The following is a 16,912-nucleotide window of genomic DNA, read 5'->3' as shown; positions in this document are numbered from 1 at the left end:
TTAGCATTCACATATTAGAGAAAATATTTTGGCTTTGGTTTTAGAGGATTGCCTATTTCATTTAGCATGATAGTCTCTAGTTCTATCCATTTACCAGAAAATGCCATAATTTTCTAGTTTATGGCTGAGTAATAATCCATTGTGTATATGTACCACATTTTCTTTATCCATTCATCTGTTGAAGGGCATCTAGGTTGATTCTATAATTTAGCTATTATGAATTGAGCTGCTCTAAACATCGATATGGCAGAGTCACTATACTATACTGATTTTAAGTCCTTTAGGTATATGCTGAGGAGTGGGATAACTGGATCAAATTGTGGTTCCACTCCAAGTTTTCCAAGGAATCTCCATACTGCTTTCCATAGTGGTTGCATCAATTTGTAGTCCCACCAACAATATGAGTGTACCTTTTTCCCCAAATCCTCCACCAACATTTCTTGTTTTGTGTATACCTGATATTTGTCATTCTGACTGGAGTGAAATGAAATTTCAGTGTAGTTTTAATTTGCATTTCTCTAATTGCTAGAGATGCTGAACATTTTTTCATAATTTGTTGACAGATGGTATTTCTTCTTTTGTGAAGTACCTGTTCAGTTCCTTTGCCAATTTATTTGTTATTTCTTATTTTAATGTTAAGTTTTCTGAGTTCTTTATATAGCCTAGAGATTAAAGCTGTATCTGAGGTGCAGCTGGCAAAGATTTTCTCCCACTCTGTAGGCTTTCTCTTCATGTTCTTCATTGTTTCCTTTGAAGGCTCACAATTTTTATTTTAAAGGCACAAAAGTATCACAGAAAAAATAATCAATAGAAATATAATTAAATGATAAAGATTTGAATGCAAACATAAACATTGCCAAAGAAAATCTATAAGGACTAAACAAAGCACTAGAATTATTATTTACATTTCTATTTTGCCTTTCCTATAAGAAGCTTAGTTAATCATTTGTCTTCTTGGTTTCTGCACAATACTATAAATGGGTATCATTAAACTTTTCCAATATTCAAATCTCTCATTCCAAGAGCTAATATCTATCTTTTCTTGGCAACATGTTTCTATTGTAAAAGGAGCTAATAATGAGTCTAAAAGGAAAAGTAAAATACCTGAAATAAATAATCCCTGGATAGGCTTAACAAAAGACTGCAGAAGGCCAAAGATTCACTGCACTTGAAGACACATCAATAGAAATCATACGACTTAACAGAAAGAAAAACCTAGAGGAAGTGATCAGAGCCTCAGTGTTTTGTGGAATAACATCAGAACTCTAATACATATGCAGCTGGAGTGTCTGAAGGATAAGAAGGGAATACTGGGATGAAAAATTACTTAAAAATATAGTAATTAAATGTGCTTCAAAGCTGGCAAAAAAAAGGATGAACTTACATGTCTGAGAAGCTCATTCAACCCTCCAAGATAACTAAATATTAAAGAAAACTATATCTAGCCATATCACAGTCCAAGAACTAAAATTCAAAGTTAGAAAATCTTGAAAACAGAGGGGAAAAAAGTGACATAGTATTATGAATAATAAGTAGAGCAGAAGCTTTTGCAATACAACAGAGGCCTGCAAACAATACAATTATGTATTTAAAGTACTGGAAGAAAAAAATCAGGAGAAGATTTATATGCAATAACACTTTTACTCAAAATCAGATGCAAAATTTTTTAAAAAATTATCCAATAAACCAAAACTGAGAGAATATGTTGGCAGCAGATCTGTACTATGGGAATAGCTAAGCAAAGTAGGTTAGGTTGAAGAAAAATGACATTATACAGAAACTCAGATCAACGGAAGAGTAAATAGGAAAAACAGGAAGTAGGCAAATATAAATAAATATGTATGCATATATATTTCTTTTCTTAATAGGAAATACACATTACTGTTTAAAGTTAGAATTATGAAACTGTTTTGGGGAATTATAGTAAATGCCAGTGTAAATCTACAACAATTCCAGAAAGGATGAGCTACATGAAATAATATCATAGCAATGGCACTTTATTTTATATGACTAATATAACATTAAGTCTAGATAGACAGCATAACAACTTGAAGATGCATATAATAATCCTTTGAATAAACACTTAAAATGCAAAGGCATATATTAAAAACAGCCAACAGGAACTAAAATATTCACAAATATTTAACTAAGCAAAATGAAGAGAGGAAAGAAATAACAGAGGGAAAATATCAAATAAAATAAATTTTAAACAAATAGCAAAATGGTAGATTTAAATCCAACCTCAATGACTATTGTAATATATAAAATTGAATCAAAATTTTAATTGAAAGACTGAACTTCTCCAGACTAGATTAAAAATACAAGGTTCAACTATACATTGATCATAAGACTTATATACTTCACACCTAAAGGCACATACAAATTGAAAGTAAATTATGAAAATTTATGTATACCATGAAAACAGTATTATGAAAGCTAGGGTATCTATCAATGTCAAACCCAGTAGACTTAAGGTAAAGAAGAGATTCCGGATATAAAGAAAGATATTTCACAATAACAAAAAGGAAAATCCTTCAGGAAGACACAACAATTACAAATGAGTGTACACCTGCTAACAGAGCTTCTAAATAGAAGAAGCAAAAAAATAAAAGAATCAATAGGAGAAACATAAAAATTGATATAGTTTAAAATTTGAAAACCTTTTTCTCAGTAAGAGAATAGGTAGACTAAAAATTAATCCGGATATAGAGGATCTTAGCAACAGCACACAACAGCGTGACCTAATTGACATTTAAAGGCCACTACACCTCACAACTGTGGCCCACATGAGTGCACACAGACTGCATGACATGAGACCACACACTGACTAAAAAACATGCTTAAAATTTTCAATTTATTGAAATCCTACAGAGTATGTTCTCTAGTAGCAATAAAATTGGAAATACTCAAGTATTTTGAAATTAACCACAGGTATAAACCCATGCATTAAAAAAAAATCCCAAGGAAACGAGCATATAATTTGAAGGGAAGTATAATCAAATACTACATTTAGATATTTGGGAATCAAATAAAGTAGTATATAGAGGTAAACTGATCATTTAAAATGCTCATATTTATTAGAAGAAAAGAAATATTTAAAATCAGTGGTCTAAATTTTTACTTGAAAAGCTAAATAAAGTTCTAGTAAAGTCAGGGTAAAGAACTCAATTATTTAAAAAAATACAAATACAAAATAAACAACAGAAAAGTTAAAGGCAAAAGTTTGTTATTTGAAAATGTTAATAATTTTGATAGACATCTAATAAAACTAACAACTGAAAGAGGGAGAAAATTAAATTAGCAGTAATAAGAATTAGAAAGAAGATTTTATTACAGATCCTAAAGAAATTAAGAGGGTAATAAAAATACTTTGAACAACTTAATTAGAAAGTTAAGAAAAAAGATAACCTACAAAACCAACTCACAATAAAATAGAAAAATGTATAAATGCATCTTTAGTTTTCTATAGCTACCATAATGGCTGTTTAAAACCACATCCATTTATTATTTTTTGAACCAGACTTTTGGACATGGCCTGACTTCGCTGGGTTCTGTGTTCATTATTCTAAGACCCTATAAGGCTTCAGCCAAGGTATTGGCTGGGCTGGCTTTTCATCTGGATGCTCTAGGGAAAATTCCACTACCAAACTAAGCTGTCAGCATAATTAAGTCACTTGTGATGACAGGACTGAGGTCCTGGTTCCTTGATAAAAGGTCTTCTTCATCTTCAAGTCAACTATATCTCTCATGTCTTGAAACTCTATTTAGGCCATATCTCTCTGACTCCAACCAAAGGTAGTTCTCTGCTCTTAACAGCTCATGTGATTAAATGGGACCCATTTGATAAACTGGGTTCATTCCCTATTTTAAACTCCATTATATTAATTATATCTGTTAAGAGCTTTTGGGTATATAATGTAGTTAATTTACATGTTCCAGAGTTATACTATGGATACCTCCTGGGACTAATTCAGCCTAATAATATATACTAAAGGAAAATGGAAAGATAAAGATTCATAGATGAATAGTGATAGATATAAAAAGGTTACTATATCAAAGAAATTGAATTTGTCATTAAAATTTACACAAAGAAAACTATAGGCTCCAGTATCTTATTAAATAAAAAAACAAAATACACAAATGTTACAACAAAAGTCATTCAGAAAATAGAGGAGAAAAGAACAATTCTCAGCATGCTCTACGAGGACCAGCATAACTAACTGCCTGAGCACAAACAAAGACAGGCAAGTGGGACTGAACCAAACTGAAAAGCTACTACACAGCAAAGGAAACACAAAACAGAATGAAGAGCTCATCTATGGATTTGGAGAAAATACTTGTAAACCATACATCTGATAAGGGTCTCATATCCAAAAATACATAAGTAACTCCAAGAACTCAATACCATAAAAACAAATAACTCAATTAAAAAAATTGACAAAGGATATAAACAGCTATCTCTCAAAAGAAGAAATCTGAATGGTCAAAGGGTATACGAACAAAATTGCTCAATATCTCCAGTCTTTAGGGAAATACAAATTAAAACTATAGTGAGTTATTACCTCATGCTTGTTAGAATACCAATGATCAGAAAGATCAATGACAATAAATATTGCCAAGAATGAGGAGAAAAGGGAACCCTTGCACACTGTTGGTGGAAAAGTAATTAGTATGGCCATTTTGGAAATCTTTATAATTCCATTTTTGAAAAGCAGTATGGAATTTCATCAAGAAACTTTATAATTCAGTAATTCCTCTTTGGGGTTTTATTGGTCAGTTTTTCACTACTATAACAAATACCTGAGATAAATTACTTACAGTGAAAAAGGGTTTATTTTGACACATGGTTTGGGAGGTTTCAGTCCATGATCTAGTTCGCCTGTTGCAGCACACCATGGAAGCAGTGTGTGGCGAAGCAGTGTGTGGCAAAGCAGAATCATTCACCTCATGGCCAGGGAGTGAAAGATGGGAAGAAAATGGGGTCAGGGTCCCACAAGCTCTTACACTTCTCTAATGTCTGGAAAACTTGCCACTAAGCCCCACCTCTCAAAGGTCCCACCAACTCTGAATAGCAGCAACTGAGGACAATGCCTTTAACACCTGGGCCTTTGAAGGACATTGCAGATCCAAACTTAATCATGGACACATATCCAAAGGAATTGAAATTGGTGTGTCAAAGAAATATCTGAATTCTCATGAGGATGAGCATTTAATAGTCTTTGGGGAATAGTCTAGATCCAAACTGTAGCATGGGTACACATACAAAGGAACTGAAATTGGAATGTTAAAAGAGATTGTCTATACTCTGATGTTCATTTTAGCATTATTCACAATAGCTAAGATGTAGAGGTGTCCTTCATTAGATGAACAGATAAAGAAAATGTGGTAGTATGCACAATGGAATACTACACAGCCTCAATAAAAAAGAAAATTCTGTCATTTGTGACATGGATAGAGTTGTAGGACATTATTTTACATATAATAAGCCAGGCACAGAATGACATATACTGTTTGAGCTCACTTATATGGTAAACCTAAAAAATTAAAACTCCTATAAATAATAGGAAAGTGGTTACCAGAGGCTAGTGGGGAAGGAGAAAAGTACGGAAGAGGAAAATCAAGGGTACAAAGTTTGTTTGATGGCAGGAATGTTCTAGTGATCTACTACAATAGTTAATAGTGATGTGTTATATAATTCAAATGTAATAAAACACATTTTAAACATTGTCAGCACAAAAAATCACAAACTGGTAAATTAAGAGATGTACTAATTAGCTTGGTGAATTTTTCTGTAATATATACAAATATCAGAATATCACATTGTAGCCCATAAATATACACAATTATTATTTGTCAACTAAAATACTTTAAAAATCTTGCATCCCAATGTACATAAATATTATCTCAAAATAAAACTGTAAATCAATAAGCAAAAACACTGACAATCTTTTAAATTCCAAATAACAAAGATTTAATCTTCACATGCTACAGTATCTTGGTAATGGAGTAACCTATTAAGATGGGTTATCTGAACTAAATTAAGTAATGGGGGGAAAAAAAGAGAGAAATGATGGACAACCTTTAATAAATACAAGAATACAAGAAAACTTTTTAAATTCAGTGAATTGTGTAAGGAGCAGTCCCAAGGAAATTCATTCCTTGGGAATGAATATATAAAATATATATAAAAATATATTTTCTTCTTGGAATTCTATGATCAAGAGAGAAATTTCCTGTTCCAATACAAGCTTAGAAGGCAGCGGGGAATTGTGATAAATCCTTAACTTCTTGGACTACAAGGAGTAGAAATGAAAATGTATTTGCACCATGCCCAGTGGAAAACCATTTTTTCTTTTATTTTTTAATTAATTTTTTTATTCTAATTTGTTATATGTGACAGCACAATGCATTACAATTCATATTACACATATAGAGCACATTTTTTCATATCTCTGGTTATATACAAAGTATATTCACACCATTCGTGTCTTCATACATGTACTTAGGGTAATGATGTGCATCTTATTCCACCATCTTTTTTACATCCCTTTCCCCTTTCCTTTCCCTCCCTCCCCTTTACCCTATCTAGAGTTCATCTTATCTTTCCATGCTTCCCCTCCCAACACCACTATGTAATCAGCCTCCTTATATCAGAGAAAACATTGGGCATTTGTTTTGGGGGGGATTGGCGAACGTCACTTAGCATTATATTCTCTAATTTCATCCATTTACCTGCAAATGTCATGATTTTTTTCTCTTTTATTGCTGAGTAATATTCCATTGCGTATATATATATATATATATATATATATATATATATATATATTTTCTTTATCCATTTATCTACTGATGGGCATCTAGGTTGGTTCCACAGTGTAGCTATTGTGAATTGTTCTGCAATAAACATTGATGTAGCTGTGTCCCTATAGTTTGCTGTTTTTAAGTCCTTGGGGTATAGACCAAGGAATGGGATAGCTGAGTCAAATGGTGGCTCCATTCCACGTTTTCCAAGGAATCTCCATACTGCTTTCCATATTGGCTGCACCATTTTGCAGTCCCACCAGCAATGTATGAGTGTATCTTTTTCCCAACATCCTTGCTAATACTTATTGTTGTTTGTATTCTTAATGGCTGTCATTCTGACTGGAATGAGATGAAATCTTAGAATAGTTTTGATTTGCATTTCTCTAATAGCTAGAGATGTTGAACATTTTTTCATATATTTGTTGATTGATTGCATATCACCTTCTGAGAAGTGTCTACTCAGTTCCTTAGCCCATTATTGATTGGGTTATTTGTTATTTTGGTGTTTAGCTTTTTGAGTTCTTTATATACCCTAGAGATTAGTGCTCTATCTGATGTGCAAGTTGTAAAAATTTGCTCCCAAGCTGTAGCTCTCTATTCAACTCACTAAGTATTTCTTTTGCTAAGAAGCTTTTTAGTTTGAATCCATCCCATTTATTAATTTTTTATTTTATTAATATTGTCAAAATGACCATACTACCAAAATCACTATACAGATTTAATGCAATTCCAATCAAAATCCCAATGACATTCCTCATAGAAATAGAAAAAGTCATTATGAAATTCACCTGGAAGAATAAGAGACCCAGAATAGCTAAAGCAATCCTTAGCAAGAAAAGTGAAGCAGATGGCATCACTATACCAGACCTTAAATTATACTACAGAGCAACAGCAACAAAAACAACATGGTACTGGCACCAAAACAGACTGGTAGACCAATGGTACAGAATAAAGGACACAGAGACTAACCCACATAATTATAGTTATCTTATATTAGACAAAGGCACCAAAAACATATATTGGAGAAAAGATAGCCTCTTCAACAAATGGTACAGGGAAAATTGGAAATCCATATGCAACAAAATAAAATTAAACCCATATCTCTCACCATGCACAAAACTCAACTCAAAGTGAATCAAGGACCTAGAAATTAAACCAGAGACCCTGCATCTAATAGAAGAAAAGTAGGCCTCAATCTCCATCACATTGGATTAGGCCCCTACCTCCTTAATAAGACTCCTATAGCACAAGAATTAAAATCAAAAAATCCATTCTTACACCACAAAAGTTTGTAAAATAGGTTAATTCCCCTCTCACTTTCCTTTTTAGAAGTGAGGTAAAATCTTGAAGAACTGGCCCAAATAGAATAGGAAAGAATTTCTTGTTTCTCCAGTGTCAGCTAGGGACTTCCTTTTTCTGTAAAGAATGAGGACTAAATTTCCATTTCACATTAATATAGTGTGATTATCTTTGCAGATGTACATGGAAATTCAATAATAATGAAATGTAAAAAGGTCATAGGCATTCCATATCCAAATGAAACCATGATATTTAAACATTCATTCATTGTAATTTGGTTTGGTGTATTAATATCCATCTAATAGTTTTCACCTAAACTTCATTTTCATTCTGCTCTACATTCATCCCTCAATCTGCCCACATCTTGGACTAAACAATCTTTTCTGGTACTTTTCTCCATGCTTTAGTAAGACACTGTTATTTGAAGTTTTCTAAAAAGGCAACTCTGCATCCATGAGATAATCCAGAAAGTTCATGATAACAACACTTAAGAGTAAGTATGTAGGCAGAGACAACAGATTCCACTTTGATACTGCAAGAGAGTAAGTAAACCTACAAAAAATTATAAGTCTAGATGACAGAAAGTAAGCAGTCTTTAAAACACTGGCCCTTCTCAAATATTTGGTTTAATTTATAGCAGATTATTTTATAATAGAAGATAGTGATAATATAGATTTCTCTTTCTTCTGAGCCAACTGAATGAATCACACTAATCTACCTTTATACAACCCACTCATGTCTTCTTGGGGAACCCAAAATAATAAAGGAAAGAACATGGGCATGTTGGACAGGGAGATCTAGCAGAATTTTAACTCTTACATGTTGGAAAAGTTATTTAATCCTAATAAGCTCCAGTATCTTGCTTGTAATTAGGGTAATGAGAACACACAGGATTTTAAGTATATTTATAAATATTTTGACCTAAATATAATAATATATGATTGTTTTTTGCACACACAAATATAATAGGATGCAAAGCACAGTGGCTGGCACAGAGAAGGCACTAGATAAACTGAAATTTGTTCAATCTGGCTCCTGAATAAATGACAATCTGTTTGCAAAGCCTTGCCTTCAAGTTATGGGCACTCATATTTCCCCCTTTTACTTGGCCCTCAGGATTTACATACACACTACATGAGAAGATGCAAATGACCATCTCCTGCATTGAAATTCTAAGCTCATCAACTGGAACACACTTACTAAATGCTATTCCTATTTACTTAGTTACAAAGGAAATACATACCTCTCAGACTATCATTACCTATTATTTTAGTAGTCATGTAAAAAAAACACAATTATTATTTCTTCTTTTCTGTCAATTTAGAGGAAAATATTCTTCAGAAAATATGCACATATCAAAGGCAACTACCTTGAACCAAACACTAAGCTATTTACGTAGGCACAATACTTTTAAAAGGACATTGTATATTTTAAGCCCTTCTTTGATTTAAGAAAAATGTAATAAATTAGGAAATCAAACCTATAAATGAAAAAAATTCATTTTGTTTCACATCAACAAATACATTAAATATTTCAAAAGAAAAAACTCTGAGGATAATTAAATTATATAGTGAGGTTTGGCTTGTGACTCATCTATCAGAAAACCTGGTGAGAAATATTTGGGGCCTATATTTAAAATGATATTGTTCAACATTTACATGAAAAATAAAAGAATGGCAACTAGTTGTCTTCTTGTATTTTCATACTTCAAGTCACCTGAAATGTGATTATGATTTAGAAGTATAGATGCTGAGGCATTACTTGCTGTTTAAAAAAAAAAAAAAAAAAAAAACTTAAATCATGCTTATTGATTTTATTCTTCCTATCATAATATATTTTCAAAAATTCGTTAATTATTATGCAGAGTTCACCATCACAGCAATAAACTGAATCAATGTATGTGCTTTAATTAAATGTACTTTAAAAAGTCATTCTTAAAATATACATGTACTTCATGATAGCATTTGGGATTTTAAACTTTCAATTTTTTAAGAATCTGCTCCAATGAATAAAACGCACCATAAATTTGGAAAACAATCCACACATGAGTAAATTAATGTCATCTTACCTAATATTTATATTAATTCTTAATTTAAGTCCTAAAATAGGACCTTACAATACCTATTATATAGTGGTGGACACATGAAACAATTTGAAATATTTTCTAATGCACTAATTTTGCACAATTCTATGATATTCAATGGCCCCTCTGAATACTCTAAATAACATTTAAAAGAAAAAAATTAATATACAATTTGGTTGTTTGTTCAGTAATTTGTTTTGACAGAGTGATTTCAGTACCTACATAGAGTTTACTACAAGTACTAATGATCCACCTTATTTTGAATTTTGGAGAAGTTCTTACAGTATAAATTTAAGATGTACAACATGAAGTTTTGATATACAAATAGATAGCCAAGTGTAACAACCCACTTTTAAAGTCTACTGCCAATGTTTACTCATAATCAAATATGATTAATTTAGCCAGTTGGCTCTTGGCAATAATTCTAGTAATGGAAAATTATCATAAGCCAATATGTCTTGATTGCAAAGCCTGCCCCTTTATTGTCTGCCTAGATTCTTTTCACATCAAGTCTATAGTGAAAAGCAAAGTCACAAACAGAGGTATTAGAATGCGCACAGTGGGACCACTGTTCCCTGGAACAAATCAAGTTTTCAATAACTCTTACAGTAATTTGAGGGCTTCCATTATATAATCCTTCAAAAAAATAAATTATATATTTTTTTCATTGAACAATCCAGTGAGTGTACCTTAATATACACAACAAGTAAAATAAATTAAAAGTAAATCAAAGCATATGTTTAAGTCCTGGGTTCATGAAGAAAGCATGAGAAATGTTTAAGCCTCGATTAATGTCAAATATTCAAGTTGTTGGGTTTGGCGACAAAGGTGGATTCTCAAGAGAGAACACATTCCAAATGGGATGTTCTATTCTCCTCTCAACCCCATTCATAAAACGCCTTGCTGTTATGCAATGGGATCACTCTGCGTGGGTAATGAACATACAGGCTGATGTTCAGCGTTGACTGGTTGCACACAGAACTGAAACATCACTTATCTTTTACTTAAAAACAAAACTTAAGGGAAGATGTTTAGGCAGAAGCACTTTTGCACGGAGTCGTTTGCATTTCTTAAGGAAACAAACCCAAGAATGTGACTGAAATGAGGAATCCAAAGGCACAACAAATGAGTACTTCACACAGGAAAGCTCAGAGCAATGGTCTCCTAGAAGGAGTAAACCAGTTATGTGGCCATAGATAAAGGGCTGGCATAGCTCTGGGAGAAGCCAAGCCTGAACGTGTTCGCTATTTTCAGCTGATATTGAAGAAAGGGAATTTGAGAACCCTAACATTGGCTTCCCTTTTCTTAATGTGACCTTAACGGTGCAGAATTCTCTCTATCCCAACTCAGGTAAAGAGGTCTCAACCCCGAACCTAACTCGCCTGCTTTAAATCTCAAGAGTTTACACCGCAGTCACAAATCTGGGAAACCAAGAGGGATGATCAATGCCAACATGAGACTGCATGTTCTTTTGACTTTTGTTTGCTGGGGTTTTCATTTTCGATAGACCTCCTCACTCTCCTTATGGAGCTGGGAAAGATAATGAACACCCATATTCCTCATTAAGACAGCCCCAATTACAGCCACACGAAACCTAGAGGACCCAAATCTGTCCCCAGAACCGAATCACAGAGCCGCCTCTCCATGGGTGGCCACCTAGACCGTCCCTTAGGTAGAGAACAGTTTGTGCCTGGAATGAGGGGAAAGCATCTCTCTTAATTCCTCCCCAGACCACTCTTTCTGTATAGACCCACCTGCATGGGCGCTTCGTGTCTCATTGTAGGCAAATGTTCTTTCTCTCTAGGGCAGCGCTGGCCGGGACGCCCCGCAAAGCGTGCACAGCCCGCGCGTTCCACGCTCCACACTGCACTCTCAGGGTTCACTAACCGGTTCCAACATCAGCACCAGAGCTGTCCTCTCCTGTCGCCCGCACACGCGTACTGGCTAGGAACCCCGAGTACTCCTGGGAGTTGTAGTCTTGTCCTGCAGGTCTTTTATGCAAACGGGCAAGCTGTGAACTACACCTCCCGGCAAGCAAGCAAGACTTTAAATAGGCTCGGTCTTCCAGTAGCACTTGGCCGCGGATCCTCCCTTCTTCGCCTCACGGGTTGCTCCTGGCTATTATCGCTCTTAGCTTCCTCTGCCCCTTTCTTTGCAAGGCTCCAGCAAAAGTGACCTCAGTGATCTCTGCTGGAGATTTTTCTTTACTAGCTATCCCCCTTGGGAAGCCAGATTGAAATTCCCTAGTTGGGAAGCGCAGTCTTGGTGCTCATTTCCAATACAAATGATACCTTCTATGACTCCCCGCCTCACCTCTACCCATCTCAAATCGGAAAAGTTTATACATTTCCATAGGATGAGTGGGGTAGTTTTACTATCTTATTCAATAAACACGAGAAAGAAAGGAAGGCACACATATAAAGAAAGTGTTTTATCTGCATAAATGCATTGAGAAGACTCGAGGGCGCGCGCGCGCGCACACACACACATACACACACACACACAGAAACAGACACACGTCCCAAAGTCCGTAAAAGCGAGATTTCTCGCTGAATACACTCAAGAATTCCCTTCACTTGCTTACCTTTCCATAGAGCTCCATTGCAGCTGGAGGTTCGGAAACTCTCGAGTAAATCTCCCTGCAGCAAACGGAGTGAAAGTCTTACGCAGCAAGCGGGGCTAAACTGAAAAGGCACAACACAATGGAAGAGCTAGGGGTAAGCGGCTCCCAGAGAGAGAAACGAGGGACGCAGATAGGACAACTGATTTAGATGGATAACTTCTTTCCTTAGGTGGGGGAAGCGCGGAGTCTTCAAGCGGCAGCTGCAGAGAAAGGACTGAGAGTCTCTTAGGAAGTGTCAGGGGCGATCAAGCTGGGCAGCCCCTCCCCAAACCCTCCCCCAGGAACCTTCCACCGTCATTAGTGCGCACACACAGCCACCGCTGGCCGCAGGCTGGAGAGCTGAAAGGGCACCGGGTTATTTATCCAAAGCAAGTCACATAAAATGAACACATTCATCACCAGAGCCCAGAAGCACCGCCAGGGAATGAGATGGGAGACCTCTATTAAGTTATTCTGTCCTTTCTTTAGCACAGAGCCATTCCTTATATTACAATCGCACTCCTCCTAGATTAGTTCATAGCATGATTTTCAAATCTCTGAACTGCATTTTTGTTACACGTACCCTTTCCCATCAATTGACTACCATGTATGGCTATTTATGTCCTCTATACCTATCTAAAGATAGCCCTCTCCCCGTAAGAGTGAACGTTGATCATCCAGAAATGATGCCTGTCTTGGCATGAGGTCAAATGTATTGTTTTGGTGGTGGAGTAGAAAAGGAAACAATCATTATATTTGCAGGAAGGCATGAAAGGAATAACTTGAATCCGCTTTAAACTTCACCGCATTAGACAAAGCAGTAGAAGGGAGGTTCTGGAATTTAATACATTTGACAATCTCTTTGGGAGGGAGGGTTGAAATTCATATTTTCAAACTCTATGTAGAGATTTTGATTGACTATATCTGATCAGAGGTCTGGGAATTTTAAACAAATACCCTAGCAATTCTGATGAAACCGGCTCCTTTACCTTAACTTGAGAAACACTTCCTTAAAAGATTCATATGTAAGACATCTTCCACCACATTTTAAGATACGAACCTTGAAATTTTCACTGTATGAACTTAATATTGCAACAACCCTGTGTGGGGATCCTATTCAAAACATTTAGTTAATTAAAGTTTGGGGGTTTTTTTGTTTTTGTTTTTTTTTTTAAAAAAAGAGTCTAAGATCTATCTGCTAATCTATGATTAGTGAGAATGTAATGTGACATCATCCAGATAAATAATTTTTATAACTACTCAGAAAATACATTTTAAAATGCTCACTTCATAATGGAGGATTATGATTAGAAAATAATTTTTTAAATAGCCAAAAGTAAAATGAAAAGTGAAAGGGAATTCTATAACAATATGTTTCATGGTAGCAGCTTACTGCAAGTAATACAGAGTGTTTTATTAAGACATATCTAAGAGTGTATCTCTTTATGAGTTTTTTCCAAGAGAAATACCAATTAAATAATACTGATACTTAAATGCATAGAATTGACATTTAATATTTGTTCAACTACTGACAACATGTTTCTTCAGAACAATTTGCTGTATTTTTTCTACCATCAACACATTTCTTAAAGCATATTTAAATATCATGAATATTTAACTTACAAATTTACTTTTCTTTGAGAAATTTATCCCTTCTCAGCATTTTACTAAAATGACATACATCCTTGATTTTTTAAAAAAAATATATATAATTTTAGTTGTAAATGGACACAATACGTTTATTTAATTTTTTTTTATTTTTATGTGATGCTGGGGATTGAACCCAGTGCCTCATACAGGCTAGGCAAGCACTCTAGCACTGAGCCACAACCCCAGCCTACATCTTTGATTTTTTAAGTGTGTCTTTAAGTTTGTGGAAGTATCCATAAAAATTAAGTTTAAAAAAACTAGATTTGCAAAAGGGCTTTGGGAACTAAGTTCTGTCCTACTCATAAATGGGTAGGAAAAAATAAAATATAGTCAGAAGTCTGCTAAACAAACAACAGTGAACCAGAATTGACTGTCTCCTGAAAGTCGGAGCAGTCTGATTTCAAATGTACCTGTTCCCGGCATCTCTCTTTTAATTTAACAGAAATCAGTTTAAAATTAAATTAAATTTTAATTTTAATTAAATTCAAGGGATTACCCAATGTTAGCATACCATGTCTCCCATTGAGCAAACAGGGTAATAGAGAAACATTCTTCACTTAGATTTGAATCTGGGGCCAGGAGTTGATATTAAAAAGAGTTAATATCAGAATTAACAGAAGGAAAAGGGGCCACCAGTGACATGTGACATGAATACCTCACCATCTTAGAATGTAGAGCAGGCCCAAATGACCTCCTCAGGGTCATGCAGATAATCCGAAGGATAGCTAGGTTGAGAACTCTCTAATCTCTGCCTTCAGATTCACTTTTTTTTGCCACTCCCCATGTCCCTTCTCAGGCACCAGCTTTTTGCTTCCCTGTATTTACCTAGTATTCACTTTGTTGTTGCTTTATTAGTATTTGCTTTGCTTTTTTTCCTGAATTAGGACTTAGGCTGAAAACTGAAACTACTGAGGTTTGGCATAAGGATTAAGGACACCCTCCAGGGATTCTCTATGCCCCTCATGAAAACCTGACTCAAATCCACAGTTCGTGGATGCGAATCTAATCTTAGATATTTCTGGGACCATATCCAATTGAGGGAAGGATTCTTCTGGCCTGAGCCCTATTACCTTTGTCTGACTCACCATATTTGAGGTTGGTTTTGATTTCAACTGCATGCAGCATCCATACCAAGAAATGCTATTGATCGTTTCAGGTTCCCTTTAAAAGAAATTAAGTATTCCCATGGCACTATTGATTTTTTTTAAATTAAAAGGCAAAATTATTTTAACTCATTCCTACTCTCGAGGTTTTCAACACTATAAATAACCATTATAAGTAAGGTGCTTTGTAAAAAAATGTAAATATACTAAAACCAATAAATATGGTATTGTTAATAATAGCCCTTTTAAACACCTGTTTGGTTGTAGGCACTTGTATATATTATTCCATATAATACTTAATAATATTGCAAGGTTATATAATTAACCTTATTTTATAAAGAAGAAATTTAATAATGGGGTAAAGGACAAATATTTTGCTTAAGGTCAGGAATTGAAGCTCAGGGTTATCTGATTCCAAAACCCAGACAATTACCCATGTTTTTCCTCATAAAAGGTAATGTTGCTTAAAAATAGTATATTTTATAATCTCTTGGAAATAAGGTTTACTGGACTTTGTTCTTCTTGACAAAACTGATACAACTATAGGTATCTCATGGAATTATAAGATTGCTTATAGCTTTTAAAGAAATACTTTTTAATTTGAAAACTGCCAACATTTTCAGATAAATAGCAATCCACTTGATTTAGCAGAATGAAAAAATAAATGAAAAGCCCACAGCACGGGGTTTAAGTGATGACTACAGACTGAACCCTTTAAAACCATGAACCCAAGCACATCTTTTCTCTTTTAAATATATTTTTTCTCTAATAATACAATTTAAAGTCCACAGTCATTTGGCCCCATCACTGTGAGCTTGTGGTGAAACTCTGAGAACATCATGGCAGGGAGAGTGTGGTGGAAGAAAGCCACATGGCAGCTGGGTAGGGAAGAAGTGGGGAGAAAGAGAGGGAGCAAGAGAGAAGGACCAAGGATAGGATTTACTTGTCCAGGGCATGCCCGGAGTCACTCACTTCTTCCAACCAGACCCCACCTTCCCCATTTTCCACCACCTCCCCAATAGTCCATTCAATTATGAATCCATCAACAGATTAATCCACTGATGAGATTAGTGCCCTCATGACCCAATCACTTCCAAAATATTCCACTTCGGAATATTGCTACTGGGGATTCAAGACTTCAACACATGAACCTCAGGGGAACCCGATCCAAGCCATAACATCTGCTAAACAGTAATCCCCACCCTTCATGCAAAATGCTTATTGAAGAATTGGTTTCAAATTGATATTATGTTCCCTACCTCTTTAATAAATCTGGAGGTACCTCCAAAGAGACGATTCTCATTATCTTTACAAAAATTCATTACTCTTATAATGCTAGTATAAATTTTGATAACAATTTTATAATGAAGG

General features: G+C 34.8%; 1 protein-coding gene across 2 annotated transcripts in view; it reads right to left on the bottom strand.

Moving 5' to 3' along the window:
- Rab3c (RAB3C, member RAS oncogene family) overlaps positions 1 to 13,053 on the bottom strand; it is a 267,333-nt gene extending 254,280 nt beyond the window's left edge. The window contains exon 1 of one of the 2 annotated variants that reach the window (XM_046456363.2): positions 12,771 to 13,053. In XM_046456363.2, coding sequence (XP_046312319.1) covers positions 12,771 to 12,788 — 18 coding nt within the window. In that variant the 5' untranslated portion in view covers positions 12,789 to 13,053. Of the gene's footprint in view, positions 1 to 11,940; positions 12,160 to 12,770 lie in introns of those variants that run through there. The other variant, XM_058583132.1, reaches the window with a different exon arrangement.
- Between the last annotated feature and the right edge of the window lie 3,859 nt (positions 13,054 to 16,912).

This window comes from Marmota monax, unplaced genomic scaffold (genome assembly GCF_021218885.2).
Source record: "Marmota monax isolate L192 unplaced genomic scaffold, Marmota_monax_Labrador192_F-V1.1 WCK01_AAM20220418_F8-fsc00037, whole genome shotgun sequence".
Taxonomy (NCBI): Eukaryota; Metazoa; Chordata; class Mammalia; order Rodentia; family Sciuridae; genus Marmota; species Marmota monax.
The sequence above is the reverse complement of the archived record's forward strand: the minus strand, read 5'-3'. Positions and strand labels throughout refer to the sequence as shown.